This window comes from Gossypium raimondii, chromosome 8 (assembly GCF_025698545.1).
Source record: "Gossypium raimondii isolate GPD5lz chromosome 8, ASM2569854v1, whole genome shotgun sequence".
Classification (NCBI taxonomy): domain Eukaryota; kingdom Viridiplantae; phylum Streptophyta; class Magnoliopsida; order Malvales; family Malvaceae; genus Gossypium; species Gossypium raimondii.
Window position 1 is genome coordinate 6282610 of NC_068572.1, and position 27319 is coordinate 6309928.

The 27319-nt window shown below is 34.3% G+C and overlaps 5 protein-coding genes across 7 annotated transcripts; 1 reads left to right on the forward strand and 4 right to left on the reverse strand.

Moving 5' to 3' along the window:
• Positions 1-1252: 1252 nt before the first annotated feature.
• On the reverse strand, positions 1253-3051 carry LOC105790545 (scarecrow-like protein 23). Its single transcript, XM_012618195.2, has one exon. It carries the CDS (start codon positions 2712-2714, stop codon positions 1383-1385), a length of 1332 nt encoding a protein of 443 aa, XP_012473649.1. The 5' UTR covers positions 2715-3051; the 3' UTR covers positions 1253-1382.
• A 646-nt stretch (positions 3052-3697) lies between these two features.
• Positions 3698-4572, reverse strand: LOC105790546 (60S ribosomal protein L27-3). The gene has a single exon (XM_012618197.2). The coding sequence runs from the start codon at positions 4306-4308 to the stop codon at positions 3901-3903; it is 408 nt and encodes a 135-aa protein (XP_012473651.1). The 5' UTR covers positions 4309-4572; the 3' UTR covers positions 3698-3900.
• Positions 4573-7575: 3003 nt separating this feature from the next.
• Positions 7576-13284, forward strand: LOC105790548 (uncharacterized). Of its 3 annotated transcripts, XM_012618199.2 has the most exons (11): positions 7576-7720; positions 7795-7908; positions 8081-8142; positions 8241-8324; positions 8439-8470; positions 8582-8663; positions 8911-9139; positions 10736-10963; positions 11238-11530; positions 12140-12544; positions 12968-13284. In XM_012618199.2, exons 1-10 carry the CDS (start codon positions 7697-7699, stop codon positions 12495-12497), a joined length of 1506 nt encoding a protein of 501 aa, XP_012473653.1. In that variant the 5' UTR covers positions 7576-7696; the 3' UTR covers positions 12498-12544; positions 12968-13284. The 3 variants fall into 3 exon arrangements, with proteins under 3 accessions (XP_012473653.1, XP_012473652.1, XP_012473654.1); XM_012618198.2 differs by lacking the exon at positions 12968-13284 and having other exon boundaries at positions 12140-12966; XM_012618200.2 differs by lacking the exon at positions 12968-13284 and having other exon boundaries at positions 7608-7720; positions 7801-7908; positions 12140-12966.
• Positions 13285-19539: 6255 nt separating this feature from the next.
• LOC105793095 (uncharacterized) lies at positions 19540-22499 on the reverse strand. Its single transcript, XM_012622026.1, has 7 exons — positions 22451-22499; positions 21632-21941; positions 21226-21307; positions 20994-21144; positions 20498-20763; positions 20259-20425; positions 19540-19645 (listed from the first exon to the last, which is right to left on the reverse strand). Exons 1-7 carry the CDS (start codon positions 22497-22499, stop codon positions 19540-19542), a joined length of 1131 nt encoding a protein of 376 aa, XP_012477480.1.
• Positions 22500-23412: 913 nt separating this feature from the next.
• LOC105790549 (uncharacterized) lies at positions 23413-27066 on the reverse strand. Its single transcript, XM_012618201.2, has 6 exons — positions 26823-27066; positions 25680-26061; positions 25135-25331; positions 24697-24841; positions 24191-24344; positions 23413-23810 (listed from the first exon to the last, which is right to left on the reverse strand). Exons 1-6 carry the CDS (start codon positions 26879-26881, stop codon positions 23785-23787), a joined length of 963 nt encoding a protein of 320 aa, XP_012473655.1. The 5' UTR covers positions 26882-27066; the 3' UTR covers positions 23413-23784.
• Between the last annotated feature and the right edge of the window lie 253 nt (positions 27067-27319).

Below are 27319 nucleotides of genomic sequence, written 5' to 3' on the forward strand. Positions count from 1 at the left end.
GTTAAAGGAGTTCCCGTTGCAGGTTCGGTAATTCCGCTGTCAACAACCTGCCAATACTCTTCCGATTTTAGAAAATTTTCCATCAACATGCTCCAATGATCATAGTGACCATTGAACTGTGGAATTGCCGGCTGCACAAAGTTGTCTGTAGCCATGTGTTGGCTTCTATTGCTGCTGCAAACTCTTACTCTCCCTCACGTGTTTCACTTAAAAATAACCTGACTCTGATACCACTGATAGAATTAATGAGCTGGAAAACTTCGTCTTTTATTTCAGCAAAGCAATGCCTTATATAGGCAATTACATAAACAAAAAAAAAACTAAATAAAAGGGACGTGATTAACACCACTAAAAACAGCTTCTTTGTTTATTGACAACTTAAACCACTACCTAAAGACTAGGAAAAATCATAACTGAAAAACAATAAGTAAATTTTAACAGACATGTGATTAAATAAAATATCTAACAAATATAAGCATATTAAATAGGTATTTTGTGCTAATGAAAAAGATATATTTTGAGTGCGAATTTTGAATAGGAATGTTGGTTGGTGTACAATAATATAAATAGAAGCAAAAATTAAAATTGATAAAAAAAGACAAATAAAAATTTGCAAGTTAATTAAGGCGTATTAAATGAGAATTTTATTTATGTTTACAATTAAATCTAATATTTTGGGAAAGAAATAATCTACCAATGTTTCAACATTCATTACTACTTAATATTTGAACGTTAATCATGCACAATTTGACTCAATTGAAAGTTTAATCACCAATAACAAATTGACTTTTGCAAAGACTATGCCACACAAATTTTGAGTTACCATTAACAATAGTTGCTTCCACGTGGCAATTGAACAACTATGCAACTCAGCTAAATTACCATAGAAAACCTTGCTATAAAATATTCTTTTTTAAATTTGTAATTATTTTTATATTTTGATTTATAACATAAATTTTAATTTATAAAAGAATTTAATTTTATTATTATTTAATTTATTTTTTAAAATAAATATAATATAACCAATTGAGTCTTAACTTGATTGACACCAATGTAGGAAAAAATTAGTATAATAAAAGATATTTGGATGGTTGATTAGATTGAAGCAGAAATGTCGGAAAGTGCTTATGTTGCTCATTTGAAATCAATTTTGTTTTTAATACCTAACATTGACTAAATTATTTTTGGCTTTAAAAACGAAAATCAAAAGCAAAAATAATAGGAAATAAAAGGAAAAAAGTCACAAAACGAGTTGAGAACAGAGTTGTTTCTCCATAAATTATTATGATAAAAAATCCTGAAAATTGAGGGGATATATTTTTATAGGTTTGGAGAAATATTTTCAGAAAATTTAGATACACAAAAATAGAGAACAATGTATTTTAATCGGACGGCTGCCAGGCGGAGGCAGTCAACAAAGACAGATCTTTCCACCCTAATTTGAGGCACCCATTCTCTTCCAACAGGGTGTACCCTTTCCAAGGGAACATCCCCAGCAAAAGGCTTGCTTGGGCTGCCGGGTTTCCACCCAACGACACGGGTTGGAACCCGACCCGTCTCAACTCCTCACCCCATCTCTCCACTTTAACCTCTCCCGTCCTCTTGGGCCCACCAACTGCCACGATGTTCCTAATCTCGCTCCCGAACAGCTGCTGCTCCACCGTGTGCCTCTCTAGGCTGTCCACACTTAACCCGTCCCCCAGCGCGTCGAACAACGCGCTGTAGTAATGCAATGCTTCCACGAACCGCCCTAGGAAACTACCCCCGTGGCTTAAGTCCTGTTCCACGATGGTGATCAATTTCGGTTTCAACACCGTCAACAATCTCAACGTCGCCAAATCACTCCCCGTTATGTCGTATAAGCAATGATGCATCCAATGGACCACCACCGCTTCACTTGACCGGACTCCCAGTTGGTTCAGATCTGTTACATTTCCGATTTTGCCCTCCAGCGGATGGAACTCGAATGGTAACCCTAACGATGCCGCGAAATCCGCCAGTCTTTTCCCGGTCAACTCCAGGAGCTCCGACGAGGATCCGAACCCCGTGATTCTCATTGATCGGATCTTTTTCGACCGGGAGGCGAGGATGTGGAATAATCCTGGCCATTGGAGACCTTGCATGATGTCGAGATCGATGACGTGGACACAATCCTCACCACTCAATGCTTGGAAGATGGCTTGATTGGCGGTGAAGTGAGAGAATTTGACCAAAGGACTTATCGAATTGTAAGATTGCAGAGCATTGAAGATCTTTTGGGACTGAGTCAAGGTAAGTGATTTGTTATCCAGGGGAGAATAGGTTCTTAAGCTAGAACTCACCACGCGTGCCTGCAAAGCGTGTGCGAAGTACGCGCCGACACGTTCGGGAGATGAGCCGAACGGAGAAGAGAGTTGGGATATTTCAGGTAAAAGATCGGTGGCGTCCTCGAGGTTATCCATGGCGACGCATTCGGCGCATTGGAGCAGGAGACCTAAAAGCCTTAACCCTGTAGACTCACCTTCTATCACCGTTTCATCATGTTCATCGGCGGCAGCTGCTTTGTCGCCGGAGGAGTAGTTAGGACGCTTGTTAGAAGGATCATCAGCAGTGGAATCTTCGCCGGTAGCTGCGGAGACGTCTCTTTCGACGCGCTTTGACTTCATGGAGGAGCTAGGATTAGAGCTAGTAGTGTTGGAACTGATTGGAGATTGAGGAACTAAGCTTTGAAGCATGATCGATTAAGAGAGAGAGAAAGAGAGAAAGGAGAATAGATTCGAAAGGTGAGGAACTTTTGGGAGAAAAGGGACAAATATCTTTTGAAGAGGACTAACAAAAGTTCTTCCTGTACAGAGTTTTTTTGCAGAGTTGTGTCAGAGATTGAAAGTTGCTGGGCCTGTTTGGGAGGTGAGAAACTGAAAGAAAATTTCTATCATCAAGGAGAGAAAAAAAAGGTAGATAACTTTATCTCTTCATTTACTTTCTAAAATCATTTTTGTATTTTATGTGATGATCGTTAGGTAAAGGGGAGGCTGTCGTTAAGTCCGTTTGATTAAGTGGCTGGATTAAGAACTAGAAAATTAAATTAATTAAAGCTAAAATGGATCGTCATTGGATTTGGGTAAAATTAAAGGATGAGCATTTTGTCTTTTATGTTAGGACTTCATACTTTTATTATAATATCGTGTATAACTTATGGTTTCATCGAAGCTACTGGACTTTATATAACTTTATTATTATATTAATATTCCACAGTGTAAAACTTGGTACATTGCAACTGACAAAATAGTACTCAACTTGGCAGACGCCAGTAGTACCACTTGGTCATGTTACGTTATTATCCTTTAATTTAGGTGTAAGAAATACGAATTTAATCTTTAATTTTTATGATGTGGACGTTATATTGCCGCTTTGATGTTGACCATGAATTATTGTTGGTATTGATGACGTCAATACCTGTTCTTATGAGAATTATATTCTGTTCGTACCAAGGTTTAAAGGAAAATGGCCAAAATATAAAAGTGACTAGGGATAGGGAAAGATGATCTTTATTCTATAAAGTTACGATTTGATCTCAAGTTAAAGTAAACATTACCATTTCGTCTACAATTTTAGGACCACCACGTCCATAAAATAATAATTAGTGAGAAAATCCCATGAAATGACTAAATCAGGGAAAATTGATGTGGATCCAGAAAATCGAAGTTACGCATGGAAGAATTGAAGAGCGGAATTCGCTTAAAGGTTAACCAAGTTCAACTCAATACAGCATCGATGATGATACAAAAATGGCCAAACAACGAAGACTCGAATTCTCAAGCTTTTTTTCCGTATCCATCTAAGGTTGAATTTAAGTGCAGCACCAAGAGGAGTGCAAACGACATAAGAGGTTCTATGGAAAATGTTAAAGTAAAGGAAGACTTAAAACCTCAGCTTGGTAAAGAACCACCTGTTTTTTCCTGTTTTGAACCTCTCTTCCATCCTTTGTTTGATAGTCTTACAAGTGGCTACTTTCTTGTCCTTGGTCTGAAGCGCGTCGACGGTGACGGTGTCTTTCAAGTCGACGTCGAGGGTGTATCGTGTGGGCATCAGGTGCTGGTAGTTCACGAGCTTGACGAAGCACTTGACGCGCGATTTCTTGGCGGTTTTCTTGGCGGAGTCCTTGCGGATGACCTTGCTCGGGTACTTTTTTATCCCCGCGACCAAACAGTGGCCATAGGGACGGTCACGTGTGCCGTCGTCGAAGGATTTTACGATCACGGCTTTGCGTCCGGCATATCGGCCTTGGAGGACAATGACAGCTTTGTTGGGCTTTAGAAACTTCACCATGGCGACGTCGGCTTTGATTCTCGCCCTGGAAAATATTAATTGAAAAATGAGGTAATAGATAATATGAGTTTAGTGAAACCCGCATATTCGGTTTTATGGGCTTTGGGCTTTAAGTATGCACAGGTGGATTTGAATCTTGTGTTACCTTCGATCATTGGGATATTCATTCTCAAATTTCGGATTTAATATACTTTTTTTTTAGGGTGAGTCTGAACTTGTTCACAGGTTTTTAATTGGTATCTGACTTTTTTCATGAGATTTAGTTGATACTTGAATTTGTATTTTATCTCTTAGGTTGATATTTCTGTACTAATATCATTAGTTTATACTGACATGACATTAATAACTAATCCGTTGCTAACTTGTAGTAGCCTTTTAGTATGTCATGTGGCAAATATAAATTTCAAGAATTAAAAAAAATTAAAAACATATAAATTAATATAGAAAAAGTAGTATATTTTTTCACATCAAGAATGAAGCTGAACAAAATTTTACTCTTTTTTTATTAATTAATTTATTTTTAAATATTTTTAATTTATGCTCGTCATGTGGTATATTGAGAAGTTTTTACGTGTCACCATCAGATTGGCCATCAATGCCATGTCAGCATAAACTAACAATGTTAGTGCGAATGTATTAACTTGGGTGATGGAATACAAGTTCAAGTATCAACTAGGTACAAAAAAAAAGTTTAGGTACCAAATAGGTTAAAAAAAATTCATGTACCAATTAAGTACTTTTGGGCAAGTTCAATGGGCAAACTACATATTAATCCTTGTTATGTAATTTCTTAATTTAATTTTAGCTTCTTAAATGTCTAACGAAATACTAACACGAGAAAGACATTATGTGTCTAAATCCACTTGAACTCGACAACTCGCAATTTTCAATAGCTTTGAACATCATCAATGTTAGTTGAATTAGTGCCCTGTTAACGATATGGTTCTTTTTTAAAAAAATATGTATGAATTGATAAATATATTTAAATATAAATATTCAAGCTAACATTTAACATGAAAAGTTAATGAAAAGACATGATTTAAATGATATTTTAATTTAAAGTTCAGATGAATTTTTTAAAAATTTAGATATCAAATCAGAATTTTGTTGATAATATTGAAAGTTATGGGTGGTTCACATTGTTGTGGTGTGGAAAGTCATTTGTGGCATGTGGGACAATGATGGTGAGATCAGAGGGTTAGGAAAGAAGTCGAGTAGAGTGTTTGTGGAAGATTCAGACTTGATCTCTCTTTGGTGATGGGGAAAGCTTATATAAATGAGGAAAGCTTGATGTTTCTCGCTCAAAAGGATGCCTTACCATGTAGATTTAAGGGTAGTGTGATGGATGGCCATGCTTAGGGTCTGCTTGAGTTGACTTGATAATATCAAATATAATTGGTCTCAATATTGAGAAGTTGGTGCTAAAAAGTTTCTCGAAGGTTTTCGTAAGATTAATCTCAAGCGAGGTCCCTTTGCAAAGTATATCATCTTGCTAGGGGTTTGATCCCTTCCTTATCTTCTGTAAGGTTGTTTAGTTTATTCAACATAATTTTTTTGAGACAAATTTCTTTAGAATGATTTATGTATGAAGATATTTGGTAAAACTAATTTTTATTTTAAATTAAAATTTTTATAAAAAAATTTATTTTTAAATATTTTTTTGGTTGAAAATAAAAGGCGGATTTAGTACATGACTAAAATACCACTAAAGCTAGAACCCAAACGACGCACTTGCATCGAGCTGTCAATATCCTCTTCCAAAAGCCTTCGTACATATGATGGTGGATCAACCAATACAACCAATTAATTCATTCCACCCCCTATTGTCTTTGCTAAGCAATCATCAACCTTATTATTTTCTCTCAAGACATGTCGAAGTTTAACTTGTCAGTCTCTATTATACCACTCATGAATCAGTCGGACTTCTATTGTATTACTGTTTGCTGCAAAATTGTTCCTAATAGTATCAATTAACAGGGCATTGTTGCTTTCCACCTCAACTTGTTTGAAACCCCTCATCCATGCTAGCTTCAAGCCTTCAACGATAGCTTGAGCTTCAATTTGGAAGATGCTAGCCATACTTATTACCATTTCAAAACCCACCAACCACCCTCTGCTTGGTCCTCACAATGCTCCTCCTATTGTTGCCCTTTGTCTGCTTGTCGACATCTAGCCATCAATATTAATCCTGACCCATCCCGGTTTAGGCCTTTGCCAGCTATTTTCTATCCTTAACTTGCATGCCATTTGCTCCATGCTGCCATTATTTCCAAACAATCTTGCCCATGCCGTAGTCGAGGCTATTAAATTCTAGCTACTCCTGCTAACATTGTTGAAGATAAAGTCATTACGATTTTTCCAAAAGAACCAAGTGACTATTGCAAAAAATGCCGACCATTCTCCTCCATCAAATTTTAATTCCCTTTTGTTCATGATATTTCAGTGAATCCATTACTCAAATGTTGAGTTAAAGAAAAAATTACAATTTATCAATGCATTTCAAATAGATTAAGCAAAACCATAGTCTTTTACTAAGTGAATTGCCGTTTCTATAGGCTAATCACAGTGTTTGCAAAAAGTATCGATGTCTTACCTCTCTTTTTACGTTCCTCATTAGTCAAAAATCTATTTCGAATAAACAACCATAGAGAAACTCTCCAAATTAACCTGTCATACCCAAAAAGTCTTGATCCATTAATGTTAAAAAGATGTATATATTTCTGTAAGGGAGAAATTCTCTACCGATAGCCACCGCCAAAAGATTTGATCAGAACCCGGATCCCTCAACGGTGTGTTGCAAGAACATATTTGGACAATAATATCTCTGGGCTTGGAGTATTAACTTTTCAGCAGTACACTCGATTTTAGACGAGCCGAGACTGGAGGATGAAGTGATAAAATCCAGTCAAACAAAATGAAAGAAAAAATGTTTTTTTTTTCAAAAAAATAAATTTAAAATCTGAAATAAAAATACTTTAAAAGTCAAATTTATTTAATTATTGCCAGTAACTTTATTTCCTTGGGAAAAACGAACTCCATAAAACAAATATTATAAAAGTTTAAAAAATAAAAAATAACTTGACTGGATAAATATAGATATTTCTATTAATAGAAATAAATTAAATGGTCACAACAAAACAAGGAAAATTACAATTGGGGGAAAGTTGAAAAAAGAATTTAAGAAAAAGGGAAAATAAAGCATGGCGTAACTGCTGGTCCATGCGACAAACCTAACGGCCCACTGTTTAATTAAAAAATTAAAAAAAATAAAAACACAAAAACCCAACTAACGCAATATTTCTACGAAGTAAATATTGTTTTTTTTTTTTTTTTTTTAATATTCTCAGCTGAAGATTAGAGCTTTTTTTCCCCTCGGATTTGATCTTCCATGGCTTCCAATGGCGCTTCTACGGTAAATCCATTTCTTTTTTTTCTTAATAGTAATCAGAATTGGAATTGATTTTTTTTAATTTTTATTTGAAAAAGGAACAGGGAGTTAGGGATGTGACGGAGAACAGTTTGGAAAAGATCAAACGGCAGCTGGCCTCTGGCTCTGGTAGGAACTTGCTACAAGGTCCACTTCTCAAGCGATCTGAAACCGTATGATCTTCCTCTACTCTTTCTCTCTCGTTAATTTTATAATTTGCATTTACAGTACTAAATTCGAGCTAAGTTTCGATTTTTATTTCAGTTATAATTTTCATTTTTAAAAAAATTAAAATTTCAAGAAATTTTGGTGATTTGGTTTATGTGATGTATATTGGTTTAACAGTTGAGGAAATGGAATGAACGTTGGGTGATATTAGACCCCACAACAGGGAAAATGGAATACAAGTAAGTGTATCTGTAGGTTCTTATTCCTTGTTTTCTTTTTGAGATTGAAACTAAACTAGGAATTCTGTTGTTTTGTGTTTTTTTTTTGGTTGGTTTAGGACTAGGAGGAATGAGCCAACTGTTAAGGGAATCATGACGTTCAATGAAAACAGCACCATTGCCATATCTCCTGTTAACTTTCAGTAAGTGATTTTCTTGTTTCTAATTTGGTCTATTGGTGGTCTGAGACTCTTGAGTCCCTATTCTTTGGCTGAGAATTGTTATTAATATATATTTTTTTACTTTTTTCGCTGCAGTGGACTTCCAAAGTACGAAGGCTGCTGTTTCTGTATCCAAATAATTTTTGAATGAAAAATTGAAATGTTTTAAGTGTTTCTTTTTTATGTTATGTGGAAAATCTAGTTGCTAAACTTGCATGCTTCTTAACAATACCATTTAGATATTGGGACTCCCCAGAAAAATGACTACTTTCTTTGTGCGGAGACTCCTGGTGCTGCAAGAGCTTGGGTATCAACTTTACAGTAAGTTAGCTTTTTACTGTTCTATTTTCTGTTATATACATGTATATATATTTATTTCTTGTTAAGTTTGATTGATTCCGCGTATAACATAATTCCTATCACTTTAATTCACCTTGTCTGAAGATGATGGCTGATACTATCTCCTGTCATCTGAAAAGTATACATGTCACATAATTTACTGACTCATTTCGGACCTCATTTTTCGTATACCTTGTTTTATCCTCATGTTGCCGTTTGATTGTTGTAGTGCAACGCAGTTGGTTCTAAAGGCCCACAAAGAGGCTGTCAATTCCTTAAGTGGGAATGGTTCTGCAAAGTTGGGTACGGTTGCAACTGTAGTTGCTGCCGCAAATTCAACAGCCAGGGAATGTTCTAAAGAAATTGAAGCGGCAATGCAGATATCTTTGAGAAATGCCTTAGGATTGGTGACAAATGTACCCACTGATGGTCCAATGGATGACCTTACAATTATGAAGGTATGCTATCAGCAGTTTCTCCTATTATTGTGTTTATGGGCTGTGATTTTAAGTTATTTGAAGATACCAGTGTTATACGTAGATTGAAGTCTTATTCTCAGACAGAACAGGTTGAAGCCTCATTCACACACAACTTATTGTAAGAGCATGTTTGAAGTGCAAAACATTTACGCTTGATAAGATAACCTTTTCCATAATGTTAGGAGCTGGACTTGTGATGCTTAAAATTTTTGACATATATTTACAGTCTAATTATCCTTTTGTATTTGACATTGTGAAATGTTTACCATTATTTTATCTATTTAGCAATCTAGTAGATTCTCATGTAAACATGCTCTTAGCAGATTGCTTCTGTCTGGCATTAAGATTAGGTAGATGGAAAAACCCTAAAATTCCTACCCTCAGTTCTGCTGGTGTACTTAAAGTAACTGGATAGATTGATATATGCCTTTTTATTTGTTCCTGAGGTGTGGAGTCAAATGCTTCTTTTACTAATAGTCAGGTTTGCTTGACTCCAGCTTGCATTACCTAGCTTTCTATATAGGATGGAGTAGACTGTTTTGCCTCAGAATACTTTTCTGAAATGGAATGACATGGCTAAGAAATTTGTGTTGGATATAACAAATAATTAATTAAGAGAAATTATTTCAGTGCCTTAACCAAGATGCTAGTAGCTTATTGTTCCCCCGTATCTATCACCTTTTTCCTTGCTCCCATCTTTGGTCATGAGCACATATAGGAAGTGAAATGATATAAGTCAGAGAGAAGATATGATGTCCGTGATTATTCTACTATTTCTGAATTATTTTACATTGATGGATAGGAGTAGTTAATGGTTGCACTTCACACTGGTTTTCTTCATGGCAAAACTTGTGTTATCCCCTACTCAAGTTAGTTGGATAGCTTCAAACAATGTGAAAACGTTGTGGCAAGCTTGGTTGAGATAAGAAAACTGTTAATTTTTGGAAATTGGATGTGTGCTTCTACTTAGGTGTTGTAACTTGCGGCTTGTGTTGGTGCAATCAAGAAATCCTTGCTATCATATTATGCCAAAATTGATGATCCCCTCGAGTTACATGCCAATCAATGCATGGTTGTGGTCCATTTTACCATTAAATAATGGTTGTGAGCTAACCAAATAATTGTTATACTATTAAATGATGGTTTCTCATAATTGTTAATTTAAATCCATTGTTGGCAGTGTATTGGGAAGATTGGTGGTATATATTTAGGTCCAACTAGTGCAAAAGTAACTCTAGCTGACACTCTTGGGTCATGGTCCTGTCTTGTTATAGTTATCTAGATTTTAAGGTGTGATAATAAGGGCCAACTGTGGTGCGCCAAATTGGAGATAATGATGAATATCCTGGTAATGCTGATGCTAAGAAAATTTTACTCCAGTTTGGGCCTTTGAGCATGGAAAATGATCTTGTCCTGGGTTGACGGCTATTAAATGGATATTATGTGTTGTTTGTGCTTCTTAAGCAGGCTTTTTAACTCATTGGCTTGTCTCCTTATTGAGGTTAATGCTTTGTTAGTTAAAAGTATTTCGTTCTACCTAAATTTGGTTTTCTGATTGGTAGCTAAATCTTGTAGGAGACACTAAGAGTCAAGGATGAGGAATTGCAGAATTTGGCTCGAGATCTTCGGGCTCGTGATTCAACAATAAGAGAAATAGCAGACAAACTTTCAGAGACTGCTGAAGCTGCTGAATCTGCAGCATCTGCAGCTCATATAATGGATGAACAAAGAAGAATTGCTTGTGCAGAAATTGAGTGCTTAGCAAAAGATTCAGAAAATCAAAAGGAAGTTTTCATGTTAAAGGTATGACTACATTTAAATTGTCATTCACATCTTGTTGCTAGCATATTGATCTGATGGAGTCAATTGCATCCCAAAATCATATATTTTGGCCTTCTCTCATCCTCCTCTATTGTTCAAATCTAGTTCACTTAATGTCACTAACATTGCTTTTCACATTGGCTTTTGAGAAGTCACCTTCAATTGTCTTGACCTGGGCTTCTTGATTCCAATGTAACATATATGACTTGTAATCATAGTAAGTTTTGCTGTAAAGTCATTTCTTTGTTGTTTGTAGCTGAGGGAGTCTGAAGAAAAGCTTGGGTCCCTAAGTAAAGAAAGAGATCAATTGATTAGGCAGAGAGAGACTGCCATGCAGGAGGCACATATGTGGCGTACTGAGCTTGCAAAAGCTCGAGAGAGTGCTGTGATATTAGAAGCAGCAGTTGTGAGAGCAGAAGAGAAGGTCAGAGTTACTGAAATGGATGCTGAGGCAAGAATAAAAGATGCAGCACAGAAAGAGGCTGCTGCGGTGAAGGAAAAGCAAGAACTTCTTGCTTATGTGAATGTCTTACAGGCACATCTCCAAAGGTTTGATGTCTTATTTTTTAAAGAATTTTACCATCCTTAGAACTGTGGCTTGTAAATTCATGCACTTGATAAACGACAGGAAATATTTGAAAAACTTAAGTTCTAGATAAAGAAATAATTAACAAGAGAAATTAGTTTTATATTATACCCTGCACGTCAAGTAATACTGGAGAAAATCTCAATATCATGCTTGAAAATGCAGAAGTCTTTGTGTGTTTTCACATCATGAAATTATATGTTTTGTGGCCATCTGGGCTCAAGGTGGTATGCTTGGATAGCAATCAAGGTTTGAGGATACATAAAACATTGTGTGCTTTCATCCAACTTCCTGCTGCTCTCCTGTTCAATCTAGAAACCTAAATTAAGACAAAATCATAGGTAGAAGAGTAAAAGTGCATTGATTAAATTGTTTCATATGGTAACGAAATACTCTCTTGTTTTTTCCCCTCTTTTGGGTGATAAAGCCATTTTCTCTCCATTTACTTGTTTATAGCTTCTGTATAACTTTGTTTAGTATTGTTGAGGTATTTGTCGTAGAACTGAAACTAGAATCATACATATGCTTGTGAGGCTACAGGAGTTGATATTGTCTTCTATTTTAATTCACAGACAACAGAGTGACGCAAAGCAAATATTTGAGGAGAAGACCGAGTCTTCAAATACCAGTAACAGTCCACCTGATACGAAGAATGTTGACTTGTCAGAGAATGTCGATAAAGCTTGTCTTAGCGTTTCTAGAGCAGTGCCGGTGCCAGGGGAGAGCGTAGTCCGCATGGCAGTGGATCAAGTCAACATCCAACCAGTTGGTGAGGGTGAATGGAGTGATATTCAGGCAACAGAGGCAAGAATAGCTGATGTGAGAGAGATAGCCCCCGAGACGGAAGGAAGCAGCCATGACATTTCCGTCGATAACCAAGCAATCGATAAGCACCATGAGCAAGGAGCAAGCTCTTTCCGCCAGCCTTGAGAAAGCATTCCATATATACAGACGCTTCCGATCATAGGAAACTCAAGGTAGGTGAAATGCAAAGAAATCTTATAGATATATTAAAATTTCATCCTCCCTCTCAGTTCCATAAATTTAAGCTATTAACAAACTGTTTGATGTTGTTGTGGATGCTAACCATACTTGAATACAAGGGAGCTTCTGAAAAAAAAAAAGAGTACATAGAGCCTTGTATGGATTGTAAATTTAACAGTAGTCTTAAAATAAGGGCCATGATTTATGTTTTTCATGTTTTGGTACTATAGAGGTCTTAGTGTAGTCTGGGATTATAGAGAAAGAACTGCAGATGATGGGATTTGAACTCTGAGCCTATACATGTATCAAGTGAGTTAAATTCGGGGTTCGATACTTTTGCAGCAAAATGTTACTTCTAAAACATTGTTTGGTATTGATAGACCATTGTATGATTTATATGTGTCCTTTTATTTCAGTGATTTGGGCTTATATCTTCGAGCTGCTGATTTTAAGCTTAATAAGGAGTATATTATAAGCTGGAACATCCCATCCCATGGACCATGTTTGTAGATGTCATTGTGTTTGAAGATAGGTTTTGTCTTGTCACTGCAAAGAATTTTATGTTAATAGTTTTTAAGGTTGAAAATATAGTTTTATTATTTTTACTGTTTAATTTTATGTTAGAATATCGAGATTGAGGTATAATTTTTAGGATCATTTTTTAATGTTGGAAGCCGAGAGCCAATAACGTTTGCTTAATTTAAAAGGTGGTGTGTCTTTTATTTTTCTTGTATTTCTTTTATCCATCGCACTTACAATTTATTTATTTATTTCCTTTTTAATTAGGCAGCGTAGAATTTTGGGTCAACTCAATTTGTTTATAAAATTACCTTTAAATATATCGACATTCGAATTCCTACAATAATATTTCCTATTTACAAGAATGCCACCTTTCTTGTAACAAGAAATCATACAGCTAAATTGGATATATATATATATATATATAATATGGGGTAAATTACTTAATTGATTATCCAACTTTTAGGATGTTTTTATTTTGGTCACATCCAATTTCATCACCTGTCGTTAGAAATTTTTTTCATTTTTAATCACTTAACTTTTACCCCATAGCCACTGACTTGGCACATCATTTGTTGATCAAATCTAATTATAAAATACTAAGTCAAACTTTTCCACCAATCAAAATTTTCTTTTATTATTATTATTTTTGGGTCAGTTCATTCTTCTTCCCGAATACAACTTCTTTTTCCCTCCAACACCAGACTAGGCCTGCGCACCTTTCTTCCGCCCCTTCGCAATCATTGAGAGCAGGGAGCAAAGGGAGTCTGGTGTTGGAAGTAGGGGTGTGGGAGGGGGAAAAAAGTTGAATTAAGGAAGAAAAAGGATAGAAGAGAAACAAGGCACACCGACTATATGTTATTGTTGTTTAAAATGAGAATCGGAAGCCAGGTCCAGCATCAAAGAGGAACTATGGCCTCTTCTATCTTGATGGTTTATAACAGTAGAGTTCAGGGTTATCTTCCTGAGTTCATCAGCTCGCACAAATAATGTAAGAAAATCATCTCTTGGTTTCACAATAACTCAACCGAGTTGCTTAAATAATGACATCTCCACTAATTCTATTTATTTCCATTAAATTTTAGCTCTCTGACTTTTCAACCTTCAAATTTTAATTTTATTCATTAAAATGCTTTTGAACTGATTATTTTTTATGTTAAACTTTGTCGGATTATCAATTACATAAATACAAATAAACAATATTATATTATATATTATATATTAAATTTTAAATTTTAAATTATTTTAAATATATAAATAGTTTATAAAAATCTTTTTTAACTTGATGACTTTTATGGGCATTTTCATTTTTATTTTACCGTTGTTTGAATCTGAAACACATATTCTATCGCTGTTTTAAACCTTATCAAAGTGTAGCTTAAACAATAGTTTTTCAATTTCTACTTAATAGAAAGACCCTTTAAATAATATGATTAAAGTATCATTGATGTTCGTTTTGCGATTCATAAAAGATAAATCTTTTTCAGGGTTTGTAGCTATCCATCCCAACAAAGTAGTCTCCAAAACTCGAATATGAGTTTTCTCCATGAAAAGACAATCTACCTTATCGTTGCACCTAACATTTGTCGGTGAAATTGATGATTTAATGTGAAATAATAATGATTTAATGTACACTTTAACCTTAAAGTATATCGTTTTTCTCACTTTGGTCCTTATAATTTTTCATTATTGATGTTAAAATAAGTTCATATCTTATAACAACAAATTTGGATATTTATTCAAATGAGAAAGGATTGTATAAAACATGGATATTATTCCTTTCCAATAGTTTTATGTTACATCAGTAATTTCATTTTGAATTTCAGGATTTTAAATTGGATATGATTTGCTTCATAATGAAAATACGGATATGACATAAAACTATTAAAAAATTGATACTGATGAGGCTTTCACTATTTCTTACTTACGATACTTTCCCGTATTCAAATTATAACAATGAGCAAACCAACAAACTAACTTCCCTTATTCAAATCTAAAAAAGAGAGTAAATGCTCCTTCATTAGCAAGGCGAATATTATTTTAACAGTTACGATTGAATGAGCCGCCGCCGCAAGGCGGAGGTGGTATTGGCTGATTGGACCCTGGAGTGCATTTGTTTGAACCTCTTCGCCCGCATGTGGAATCGGCGCGAAGAGCTCCCAAAAAACTAGCTTCACTTGATCCATCTGGAAATAATAGACTCGTTTCCATCTCCACCAACCCCTCGTCGTTCACCGCTGCTGCAAAACAATGATTGGTACACACCAACATCAGCATCACTATTACTAAAAATAAACCTCTCTTTTCATTGTAACCTCCCATTTTCTCTTCTTCTTCTCTAACAATAGAGTGAGTTGTATACGTAGAAATGAGTATTATATATAGCGCAGCAGCAGCATACGTGAGTTTTTCCATTAATGAAATATTTTCATGTCTGGGTCTCCGCCCACATGGGTTGACTGCTGCTACTCTCTTTCAATTGAACTCCGCGTTTGGACTTGGTCTGCTCTTACTGTGACATCATTTGAATAGAAAAGTGAAGTTCATACTCTACCATTTTTGGATTTCAACAATCAAACAAACTGTGATTAGAGAATAGAAGTGTAATTATACAAGCAAATTTCATCATTCATCTTCTCAAACCATAAACTTATGTTCACACTGAGTGATGGACCTGTAATTTGTCTTCATTTCTTTCTAAATTCCAAATCAATGAGGAATTGAAACCCGGAAGAATCTTTTGTTGTTAGCTATGGCGAAATTAAAAAACGGTTGTTGTAGTGGAAAACGTGATTAGATTCAAACATGAGCTCAAAATAAAAAATAAGATTTCACCAACAAAATAATAATAATAATAATAATAAATAAGATATTTGTATAGCCGCGACCAAAACTCAATTCGATTTAAAAAAATCGAAAAAAATTTGAATTTCGATTTAATTGAATCGAGTTATTTAAATTATCCGAGTTCAAATCGAGTTGAATTTTACAACTCGAATAATTCGAGTTATTCAAATAACATATTAGTGTAAATACCCTTTTGGCCTATTGGTCTCTCTCCAACAAAAATTACAAAAACATTCAAAATAATTTTCGAAAATTCAAAATTTTTATAGAAATTTCAAAATTTATATTTTTAAAAATATATAAAGAAAATTAAAAATTAAAAATTTTCTAGAATAATAATTTTGGGACCTAAATAAGTTAATTAATGATTCAAGTTTATCATACTAAAATATTTGAAAATGTTTTCAAATTTATGTGCTCTAACATGGAATTAGTTATAATGTAACAAGATTTTAATTTGACATGTTTAATTTTTTAATTTAATTTGAACAATTTATCTCGGTTCGACTCAACTCGAATTTCATTTCACTCTACACCATTTGAAAAAAATTCAAATTGAGTTAGGATGATAAAATAGGATTCGTCAACTCGATTAACTTGAAATTTTTTCACTCGATTCGATTGAACGCTCACCCCTATATTTGTATCTATTATTATAAATTATTAAAGAACATATTTAAATTAAATAATAAATACCATTTATGTTAAATTATAATAAAACATATATTTATATTGAAACTAAATGTACAAAAATACTTATATTACATATATATTAAATAATAATTAAAATCATTATTACACTAAAAATATTATAATTGAAGGGTAAAATAAGAACTCCAATATTTATTGGAGGTCCAGTCAACTTTAGTGATTAAAAGTCAACTGTTTGTTATCCAACAACCTTCCAATTTTCTTTTATTATTGAAGAACATCCTTCCAATAAATTTGTTTCAATTGCTAAACATTTTTTCCTAAAGATGCCAACACATTGGAGCATTCAAAATATACAACACTAAATTTAGTAAAAGAATTTAATATTATTAAACATAATATAAATTAATCAGGTTTTCTATCATCTTAATTATTAGTCCGGACTTTAAATCTGGCTTAAATTTAATATGTGTACGGATAATTTTGATCTTTGTATTAAGAAAAGAAATATCATTCTTAAATTTTATTAACACAGTCTTTTTAACACATCAAAACCAAATTATCTATGTAAACATGCATGTTATTTTTACAATTTGATCTATGTGTTTTAAGAATTATCTACATAAGATCTAAATTAATATTTAGCGTCTAAATTGATGATTAGATTGACAAATCTAATTGATAGAACGACTTTTAAAATTTAACTAACAAATTTAGAGTCTTAGCTTTGATAAAGCTATGGCACTTTTTTGGACAGAAAATAAATACTACAAAATGCTTTTCAATCTTTCTAAAAGAAAATAAATAAATAAATATACAAATAAAGTGAGGAAGATTAGATGAGGGTGAAAAATAGTGGGGGGTTTTAAATTGAAGATTGAATTAAAATGTTGGCTAAATTACACCAACAGTCACTCAACTTTGGGGTAGCTGATAAAACAGTCACTTAGATTTCATTTCAGTCATTTGAAAAATAACAAAAAAATCCTTTGTGTTGTTTTCTGTTACAGAAGTAACGACAGTGACGTGGAGGATGACGGCTTGCTTGGTGTCATTAACCGTCCATCTGGCTGGTTAGCACCAATTTAAACACCATATCAGCAACCATTTAAGGTTTGAGCAGTAGATTCAGAAGAGAAAAAAAGAAGAAGAAGAAAAGGAGGAGGAGGAGGAGGAGGAGGAGGAGGAGAATAAGAAGAAGTATGAGGAGAAAATAAAAATTGGAGATGCCTAGAGTAATTCCGGTGTGCTATTGTGGAAACCCAGCCAAATTAAACACGTCTTGGTCCAATAACAACCCAGGTAGGAGGTTTTTTAGGTGTAAGAAATTTGGGAGTGGGTTTGGAAAACCATATCGTTTTTTCATCTGGTTTGATCCACCATTGACGCCTTGTTCACAAATTGTGTTGTTGGGTCTTCTGAAAAAAGTGAGGACATTGGAGGATGCAAGGAGGACGGAGAGAAAAACATGGTTTTTGGTGGTTGTATTTGTAACTGTGTTGCTATTTTAAACCTTAAATCAACTTATGTTGTTGTTAGCACTGAAAACCAACTTATGTTTTGTAATATTGTTGTTGGTATATTGTTGCTTATGTTGTTATACATGGCTGCTTGTATACATGGCTAACCAACTTATGTTTTGTAATATTGTTACTTATGTTGTTATACATGCCTGTCGGTATACATGGCTAACCAGTTTATGTTGTTGCTTACAAACTTCAAAGTTGAAAGCCTTTAAGTGGGAGAATATGTGGTTGTTGCTTACAAATTGATTTGTAATATTGTTGTTGCTTACAAATTGTAATGGGAGAATATGTGGTTAGAAAGTTGTTTTGTAATATTTGATTTCATTTCAAAGTTGAAAGACTTGAAAGAATGTTTAATCTTCATTTCATTTGTATTTCTCAATGCTCATATGTTAGAAGAGATAACACAGATGAAAAAAAGAGAGAGAAACATTTGTATTTCTCAAATCTCACAAATTTGATTTCATTGCCAAATTGCATGGATCAATGCTCATATATTAAGGCCAAACGTCAAACTATTTACAAAAGGAAGGAATGGAAAATTATTGCCAAATTTTCCTACAATTCAACACAATTGAACAGATGTGAATTGTAGGCAAATTTACAAAAAATTTCAGTGACTATATGCTTAAGTTTAGATAACAGTAGCAATCATAGGCAAATTTACAAAAATTAATCTGCGTAAGTAGGTATAGGCAATTTTACACAATTTCAAAAAGTTAACAAAATAAGGTCTGTTCACAATGTCATCATTGGTCTGTCATAGATGACTCTTGAGTAGGAGGCATCCATCAAATAGTGGTTGGTTTCCTCTTGAATAGGAGCTTTTCTCTTGGGGCAACATCTTTTTGGTGAGTTGGGGCAAATTGTTGATGAGTTCGGGTAGTTTGTAACTGAGTTAAGGCAACCTCCTGCTAAGTTGGGGTATACTCTTGCTGATTTGGGGTAGCCTGTTGCTGAGTTGGGGCAACCACTTGGTTGTGAACACCAACTTTGTGTCTTTTGACCTACAGGAGCAAGTGAAATCCATCAAGCAAACTCGTAACTTAAGTAATATAATAAGCAAAGGTAGATGACTTACTAGAATGTTTTGGCCAACTTCCCCTTTACAACTCCTCTTATTGTGGCCTTTTTTTTTTTTTGCATTTACTGCACCTCATGTCCACCCCTCTCTTGCTCAACCTTTCTGCTGTTTGTGGTTCATTATGTTCTTTCCTTCTCACCTTAGTAGGTCTGCCAGGTGGCCTTCTTAGTGTAGGAGGCAGTATTGGCAGCATGTTTAACAAAGACACCCATTGTTTAGGACCCCTTACTGGCCTTATGAAATTAGAGTAAATGTCAAGTTGGGTTTGCTTGGTGTACCATGTTTGTACATAAGTCTCTGGGAACTCATTTTTTAGATGAATGACAGCCAGCACATGCATGCAAGGGATGCTAGTGAGATCTCAATTCCTGGAGGAGCAAGAATTCTCAACTAGGTTCACCACATACTGATTGTTTGGACCATATTCAACCTGATACCTATTCCCACCAGCATGTGATGAAACACACCTAAAAAATAGTCACCAAAACAATATTAAAAAAAGTCACTAAAACAACATTGTGACCAACCCCACCAACAATCATACATACACACCTAAAAAATAGTCATTGCATGCATATTAAAAAATAGTCAACAGCATGTAACTATCCCCACCAACAATCATACGCGCACACACACACACACGCATACACACCTAAAAAATAGTCATTGCATGCATATTAAAAAATAGTCAACAACATATGACCATCCCCACCAACAATCTTATACACACATACCTAAAAAACAATCACTGCATGCATATTAAAAAATAGTCAACAACATATGACCATCCCCACCAACAATCATATACATACATACCTAAAAAACAATCACTGCATGCATATTAAAAAATAGTCAACAACATATGACCATCCCCACCAACAATCATACACAGACAAATTAAAAAACACTACATGCATATTAAAAAACAATCAACAGCATGTGACTAGCCTCACCAACAATTAGACACAGAAAAATTAAAAAACACTACATGCATATTAAAAAAACTCACTAAAACAACATTTGACCAGCAACATAAAGGTAGAATAAAGGCACCAGAAAGATTAAAAAGGGTAACTTTACCTCAATGAGTCTTTGATATTGACATCTAGCTTTTTCCTGATCTTTGGACACAACATTCCTTTCCATTTTTCAGCTTCTTCTTTCTTCTTGACAATCAGCAACATAATATTAGTCCTTACTGTTTCCATCATGGTCAAAATAGGTTTCTCTTTTGCTTCTAATATCATCTACCAGTAAACAACATAAAAGATTAGTGAACTGCTAATGATTAGTAAGAAACATAAAAAATAAGGGTTTACCTTGTTAAATGATTCAGAAAGATTATTCACCAACATGTCAGAATGGCTCCTAATTGAGAAATGAGATCTTGACCAGTGAGTAGGGTTCTTTTCCTTCAACCAATCATAAGCATGCTTATTGGTTTTCTTCAGTTCATCTATAACATCCTCAAAATCTTTTGGAGTGCTTGCTCTAGAAGCTTTCCAAAGCGAATCTTTCAATTCCTTTGTTCGGAAACCAGCTAAATTGAAATTGGCATGTAGGTGTCTAACATAGCGTCTTGTTTCTGCATTAAGAAACAACATATATATTGCTTCTAAAAGTCCTAGCAAATAGAACAAATACAATTTAATTTTTTGACAAACCTTAAACCCTAAATAAAGACAACATAAAATATAAACAAATGGAGTTTTACCTTTTGTTTGTCATACATGAAAGATATTTCGTATGAGCTCAGAATTTCTAAGTCTATTGTGAGCAACTCCAAGAACCAAAGCCATGATGCTTGGTTTTCACTTTCAACAGCAGTATATGCAATAGGATAGATGTCATTAGTTGCATCTATCCCAACAGTTGCAAGTAAGTAGCCACTATAGTAGCCCTTCAAGAAACATCCATCTAAACCTACTATCCTCCTACAACCATCCCTATAGCCATCTTTGCATACCTGCAGACAGACATACATCCTTTGAAGCAACCTGTTATCCAGATAATAGATTGTTGTTGTTCCCTCATTTTGGGTCCTAACCTCCAACAAATACTCATAAATATTCTCATATTGAGCCTTATGAGCTCCTTCAATTAATTCCAATGCCCTAGGTTTAGCCCTCCTGCATTTGGTTAGTGAGGCTATGCAACATAAATCTCTTTTGACATCTTATTGGAATGATTTCAGAGAATAATCAAGATCAATAATAAATTTTTCTTTATAATGTTGACCTATCCAAGCTGAGGTTACATTCTTATTTTTATAGACTTTAGAACAAGTATGGTTAGAGTTTAAACTCCTAACTTACCAAGTTTGGTCAGTAAGGTCATTAGGGTTTAATCTAGAGGCCTATATGAACCAAGAACATTTTTCACTGTAGACTGCCTTTAACCTTTTTAGATCATTTTTGGGAAATTTAATAAAATAACTATTCAACCTAACATACTGCTTGGAAGCTTCTTTTAGACTGTCTTTAGACTTAAATAACATTCCAACCTTAAGTCTAGGATTACTCAAGTCATTCTCTGGGTTGAACTCAGGCCAATTTTGGGCATTTGAGTCAGATTTATGTGCACTATCTAATCTTCTAGAATCATCACTATCACACAATTCACCTACTTCTATATCATCAATGTTTAAACCATCTAAATAAACTCTTATCCTATTAGACACATCGCTTTCAAATACATCACTACTAGACACATCAGTTTCAGACATTTCTTCTTCAGTCTCATTAAAATTGTCATCAATTAAACCTGCCAAACAAATTACTCATCAATAAAGGTAGACAACAACCAAACCATTTAATACAACATAGGCAAACATTTAATCATTTCTGTCAGACAATAACCAATACAAAAATAATATAATACAAACACAACCATTTCTGTCATGCACATGGTAGACAATAACCAAACACTTTAAGCCTACACCTAGGCAATGACAAACAATAACCAATACAACATAGAAGGTAAATAACAAATTTGATATTGTCATTCATACAATATAGCAACTAGGATACAAACAATGGCAGATACAAACAATAAACACCAGTTTGATACAAACAATAAACATCATGCTCATGGCATACCATAGACATTATCTACCATTCACTTTAATAATCAAACCCTAATTTGTCATGCACATTAATAACAAATGAAACCAAAATTAAAATAACCCTAAATCCAAAATCAAAATCAAAATTGAAATCAAAATAACCCAAAATAACCCTAAATCCAAAAAAAAACTAAATGCAAAAACTTACTCGTTATAGTGGATGTAACAACATTGACAGCTTCTCTTCTATTGACCATTGTCGCTGAGAACCAAAAACACTGATAGGTTTCTGGTTTTGTCTTCTTTTCTCCCCAAACAGAAAAGATCAATTGATTTCTAACCCTATACCATATTAATCAATTATCAAATCAATATTCTAAGCCTAAACCAACGATTCCCGAATCAGTTTCAAACCCAAACTAACCCAAATCGCAATCAATTTTTTCCCAAATTGATTTTCTTTTCCTCCTCCCCTTAATCACAATCAATTTCTAATTTTTGGCCCTAAACCAACATAACCCTTCAATTTTTTCCCTAAACCCACCCAAACCAAGACCCATCAACTGCTTCACCAACGTGGCAAGTTAACTGGCCATATCAGGTAATCAACTTGCCACATCAACAGTCTTGTTAAGACACTAACGAAAACTGTTAATCAGTGACTATTTTGTCACTTTTTTATAACGTTAGTGATTATTTTGTCATTTTTCAAAAGTTAAGTAATTAAAATTAAACCTAAGTGAATTGAGTGACTGTTGGTGTAATTTACTTTAAAATATTTTGAAAGTTGGATTAAAATATGTTGAAGTTGAAGGCATGCTTTTTCCACGGAGTTGCCGAGTTCCCAGGGTTGAATGAGCCCCCTGAATATGGAGTGCCCAGTTCCCCTGGTTGAATCAGATTCATGCCATCATTATGTCAGATTTACCTTCGACTTCTTTTGAAGTCTGTATCTCATTACTACATGTATAGGAGTATGAGTTGAATTTAGGGGGAACTGAGCTTGTAATTTTGAAGTGCTTACAAGCAAGGAGGAATGCAGCTTTCAGGAAACAACCAAAATCTCATCCTCCTACCAAGTACCAACCATGATAAATGACATAAAAAAAGCAGACCAACATGAGTTTAATATCCAAAAAAAAAATTAAAAAAAAAATCAGATCAAACATCTGTGCCTAAATGAAAATTTGTTGTATACAAGATTTTATTGCCTTTTGTGAGACATACAAATGGCTATTTTCAGTTCTTTTCGCATGTAAACAAAAAATATTCAAAAGCATCAAAGAATCTTAGCCACAGATACAATGCGTCTCTTAAAATCAGCAGCTAATCTGTTTAATGAAGTAGTTAAATTGGTGTTTTGTAAGAAGATAGGTAACCAAATTTGCTGCACAATCGCAGGCTACTTGGGAGAATGCAAGAAAATAATAATCTGACAACAGCTGCCTTCTGAAATATAATGACTCTCAGTCAGCTCAAGGTCCTATATCCTCTGCTCTTCATGTGACAAGAACCAAAATTGTTTGACTTTATCGGTCACATTTAGTCATCTTTCACGCATAACCGCTCTGAAATAAAAACGGAAACCATTTTTAGACTGAGTTCAGCTTATAACTAAAGATGAAGGAAACAAGAAGACACAAATCGAAAGTGCAAACTGAAGCAGACACCCAGTAAAGAGCAAGCTTGGCAGGAGTTATAAGCATGAGTAAATGCAGAGAAACAATCAATCCATGAAAGCAATTAAATGCATTGAGTTATCTATTCTAGCAGGCAAGAAATGATTATTTTAAATATAGTAATACCAGCAATCTCTTCAATTCTAAAAAACGCAGATGGTAATGTGCATCTGTAATCCAATCAATGGTCTTTGTACTTTACATATCATATCATTCCTTTAACATTAAAAGATATTACAAAAAGTAAAAAGAGAGGAAAGGGTCCATACTCAAGTATTCATAAGCTAATATCATTGAGGTTCCCCATGCTGACATACTGAAAAATCTTGGACCCAACCCTCTGTAGAAACCTTTACAACCATCATCTGCAATTAAGTTTTTTATGACTTGCCTTGTAGAAGGTCGCTTCTCATGCCCCATCACCTGGAAAACAGAAACAACTAATTAAAATGAAGAAAAAAAACAACACTGTGAAATATGTGGTATATTGAGAAAACCACTATACAGATCTTGAAAGGGAAAAAGAAAATACAGTAATCATTTTAGTTCTCATTGGAGAAGATACAGTCTTTCAACCTTCAAATAAAGTGGCCTACAATTGGACAAATTTTTTGTGATAGGAAATGCCACATAAATTATCGAAAGGTGTAACACTTAATAAAAAAAAGAAGCAAAGATCGAAACCGCAATGCAAAGAATAAAAGAAAGATATGTAGCAATCAGCACAGAGAAGAAAAATACAATGAAAAGCTAGTCAACAAGGTCCTAAGAATACCTGTAAGCGAGTCTTAATGGTATCCAATGGAGTTGTGATGCAGGAAGCTGTAGCACCTGCGATGATTCCTCCAGCAGCTTGCACTGCCACAATTGTCGATAGACTAGGAGCTACTTCCTTTAGGTCTGTGCCCTGGCCCAAGAACCTAGAAAAATCGTAGTACATACTAAGCCAAAGCTAAATCAAGAAGAATGCAACAAATGCCATCCCCTTTGGATGCCTACATTTGATCTAAGAATAAGGGTGTATTAGGCATTAATTGGCCTAGCTTGTGTGGTGTGGCATCCCTAGCATCCCTCCCTCACCAACAAAATATCAAGAGAAAAAAAAACCTATTGTTACCAGCTCTAAAAGCACATTCAACTCTTTGTCAGAAAGAAAATTAAGCCAACCGAAAACAAAAGAGAGAAGCTAACAACAAAAGTATTCATGACTAACCTCCAGATAACACGTTGGCTAGAACCATAACTAGCCCACCATACAGCACTGGATGGAGAGTAAGTCATGACTGACAAACCAAATCCTCTGTATAATCCTCGGATTCCATAAGACTTTAAAACCTTACGAGCAACATCTAGACCTCCGTTGTACTTTGCATGGCCTGAGTATCCTTGGACCATCAACTTTTGACTAATCTGTGCATAATTCATGACAAGGAAATTTACCCCTTCGGCTTTAGATAAAGGATAAAGAGCAATAAGGGCAGCATCTTTAATAGATGGAGTGAAATTTATTCTGCATTTGAGCAGTTCAAAGAGAGTCTGGAGTACGGACACCAGTCACTCAGACACCTACTATGAGAAACTTCTAGCAGGAAATGCATATAGTACGCACAGCCACAGTTATATTTTTAGGGTGGAGGGAGGGGGGACAATTTCATCGAACTTGGTAGGCTGCAGCAAGTAGTTTTGTGTATATATAAAATAAAACACTAAATTAAGCTAGAGAGAAAACTTTCTCATGTAAGAATCTGAAGTACAGACCACATCAATTGGAACAAAAACAGCTTGAGCAAACAGAGATGCAGTCATTCCAGCAATTCCATTTGCTATAGCAGCTTGCGTAGGTTCAGAGAATTTAAATGGTTCAACCATGCTGAAAGCAGCCACTTTTGTAGTTTCCAGAGCAGTGAGAAATATCACCCTGGCAGGAATCGCACCAGTGATGACTGTTCCAAACCCTCGATAGAGACCAGGGATTCCATCTGTTTTCAGTATGCCTCTAATAACAGAAAAAGCACTTCTCTCTGCAGTGTCCTTCGAAGCAACCTGAAGCCTAGTTTTTACAACAGAGACTGGGTATAATGCTACTGTAACTCCAGTAAAGATTCCAGCTCCAACAACGTAAAATTTAGTTTTGTCGAGTCTGCATCAACAGAAGAAGCTAATAAACATGAAAGAGTTACAAACAAAAGAACTTACAGCGGTAAAAAGAAACTATACGCAAATCTCTGAAGACACTAAAATACCAATCAAGATAACACAAACAAGGATTTCCATTAAGATTTTAACTAAGAAATTTATCTAGTTTCAAAATCCTTCATTATTAGTTGAATAAGGTTCCATCAGCTAATAAAGTGACAAAAAATTGATTAAATGAAGAGCAAATTATCGCACAAAATGCGCAAAGTCTACTAAGCAATTAAAAGGAGAAAAGCCAAGAAATGTTAAAGGATAAGAAATTAAGAATAATCTCTATACCCAATTCTTAGACAACAATAATCTCTATACCCAATTCTTTGAACTAAAACAAAACACACACACAAAAAAAAAAAAAATCTTAGAGGAAATTATTCAGCTATTCGAACAGTTCAATAGAAATCAAATCTAGATTTTAACCCTTAAGCCATTGCACACAAAAATAGATAAACTAAAACCTACCTTATTGCAAAGACCTAGCTTAATAAAAAGATAGAAATCAACCAAACTACACCCTAAAACTTGATTACAAAATCAACAAAAGAAAAAAATTAAACAGTTGTAGCTGGATAAATGAAACTAGCTCAAACAATTCATTTACAAAATTTAAAAATAAAAAATAAAGCGTAAAAACAAACTAAAATCGGATCAAATAGAAGATATTAAGTTTAAAAATAATTAAAAAGATTAACTAATGAAAATACTTACTTGTCCCAATTAATCTCCGTCTGACCAAAAGTCTGCATTCGCGAATTCGAAGCTTCCATTCTATAATCGATTGAAAATAATTTGATTTTTTTTTTTAGAAACCCTCAAACTAATTTCTTCAATAATCCACTTTTTTCTTCCAAGAAATCATTTGAAAAGAAAGAAAGAAAGGAACTGAGAAGATTTCTTTTTCCTTTTTCTTTCTTTTTATAAGTATTTTAATTTTGGGGGGTTTTGTTTTTCCTCTTTAAAGGTGCAAATTATTCTTTTTTAATATAAAATTAAATTAATAAAAAGTTTGTTCCCCACGGCTTTGGACATTGCTTGACCGCGAATTAGGTTTCATTGGCGGCTGATTTTTGTATATCAGACATAAAGCAACGTCTATTTACGGATTTATTTTAAATTAAATTAATTTAAAAATATTTTTAAAAAAAAAAAAATAAATAGGTTTAAATTTATAAGTATTTTTAAAAATTTATGTAACTGTTAGATTT

Coding starts and splice junctions, on each gene's coding strand:
- LOC105790545 (XM_012618195.2), bottom strand. CDS start 2,714: ATGCTTCAAAGCTTAGTTCCTCAATCTCCAATCAGTTCCAACACTACT.
- LOC105790546 (XM_012618197.2), bottom strand. CDS start 4,308: ATGGTGAAGTTTCTAAAGCCCAACAAAGCTGTCATTGTCCTCCAAGGC.
- LOC105790548 (XM_012618199.2), top strand. CDS start 7,697: ATGGCTTCCAATGGCGCTTCTACG. Junction 8,143..8,240: donor ACAGGGAAAATGGAATACAA/GTAAGTGTATCT, acceptor TGGTTGGTTTAG/GACTAGGAGGAATGAGCCAA. Junction 9,140..10,735: donor ATGACCTTACAATTATGAAG/GTATGCTATCAG, acceptor TAAATCTTGTAG/GAGACACTAAGAGTCAAGGA.
- LOC105793095 (XM_012622026.1), bottom strand. CDS start 22,499: ATGGTCAATAGAAGAGAAGCTGTCAATGTTGTTACATCCACTATAACG. Junction 21,942..22,450: donor TGTTACATCCACTATAACGA/GTAAGTTTTTGC, acceptor TTTGTTTGGCAG/GTTTAATTGATGACAATTTT. Junction 21,308..21,631: donor CTAAAAGAAGCTTCCAAGCA/GTATGTTAGGTT, acceptor AACCAAATGCAG/GAGGGCTAAACCTAGGGCAT.
- LOC105790549 (XM_012618201.2), bottom strand. CDS start 26,881: ATGGAAGCTTCGAATTCGCGAATGCAGACTTTTGGTCAGACGGAGATT. Junction 25,332..25,679: donor TTTTTGTTCCAATTGATGTG/GTCTGTACTTCA, acceptor AATTATGCACAG/ATTAGTCAAAAGTTGATGGT. Junction 24,842..25,134: donor AGCCAACGTGTTATCTGGAG/GTTAGTCATGAA, acceptor CGATTTTTCTAG/GTTCTTGGGCCAGGGCACAG.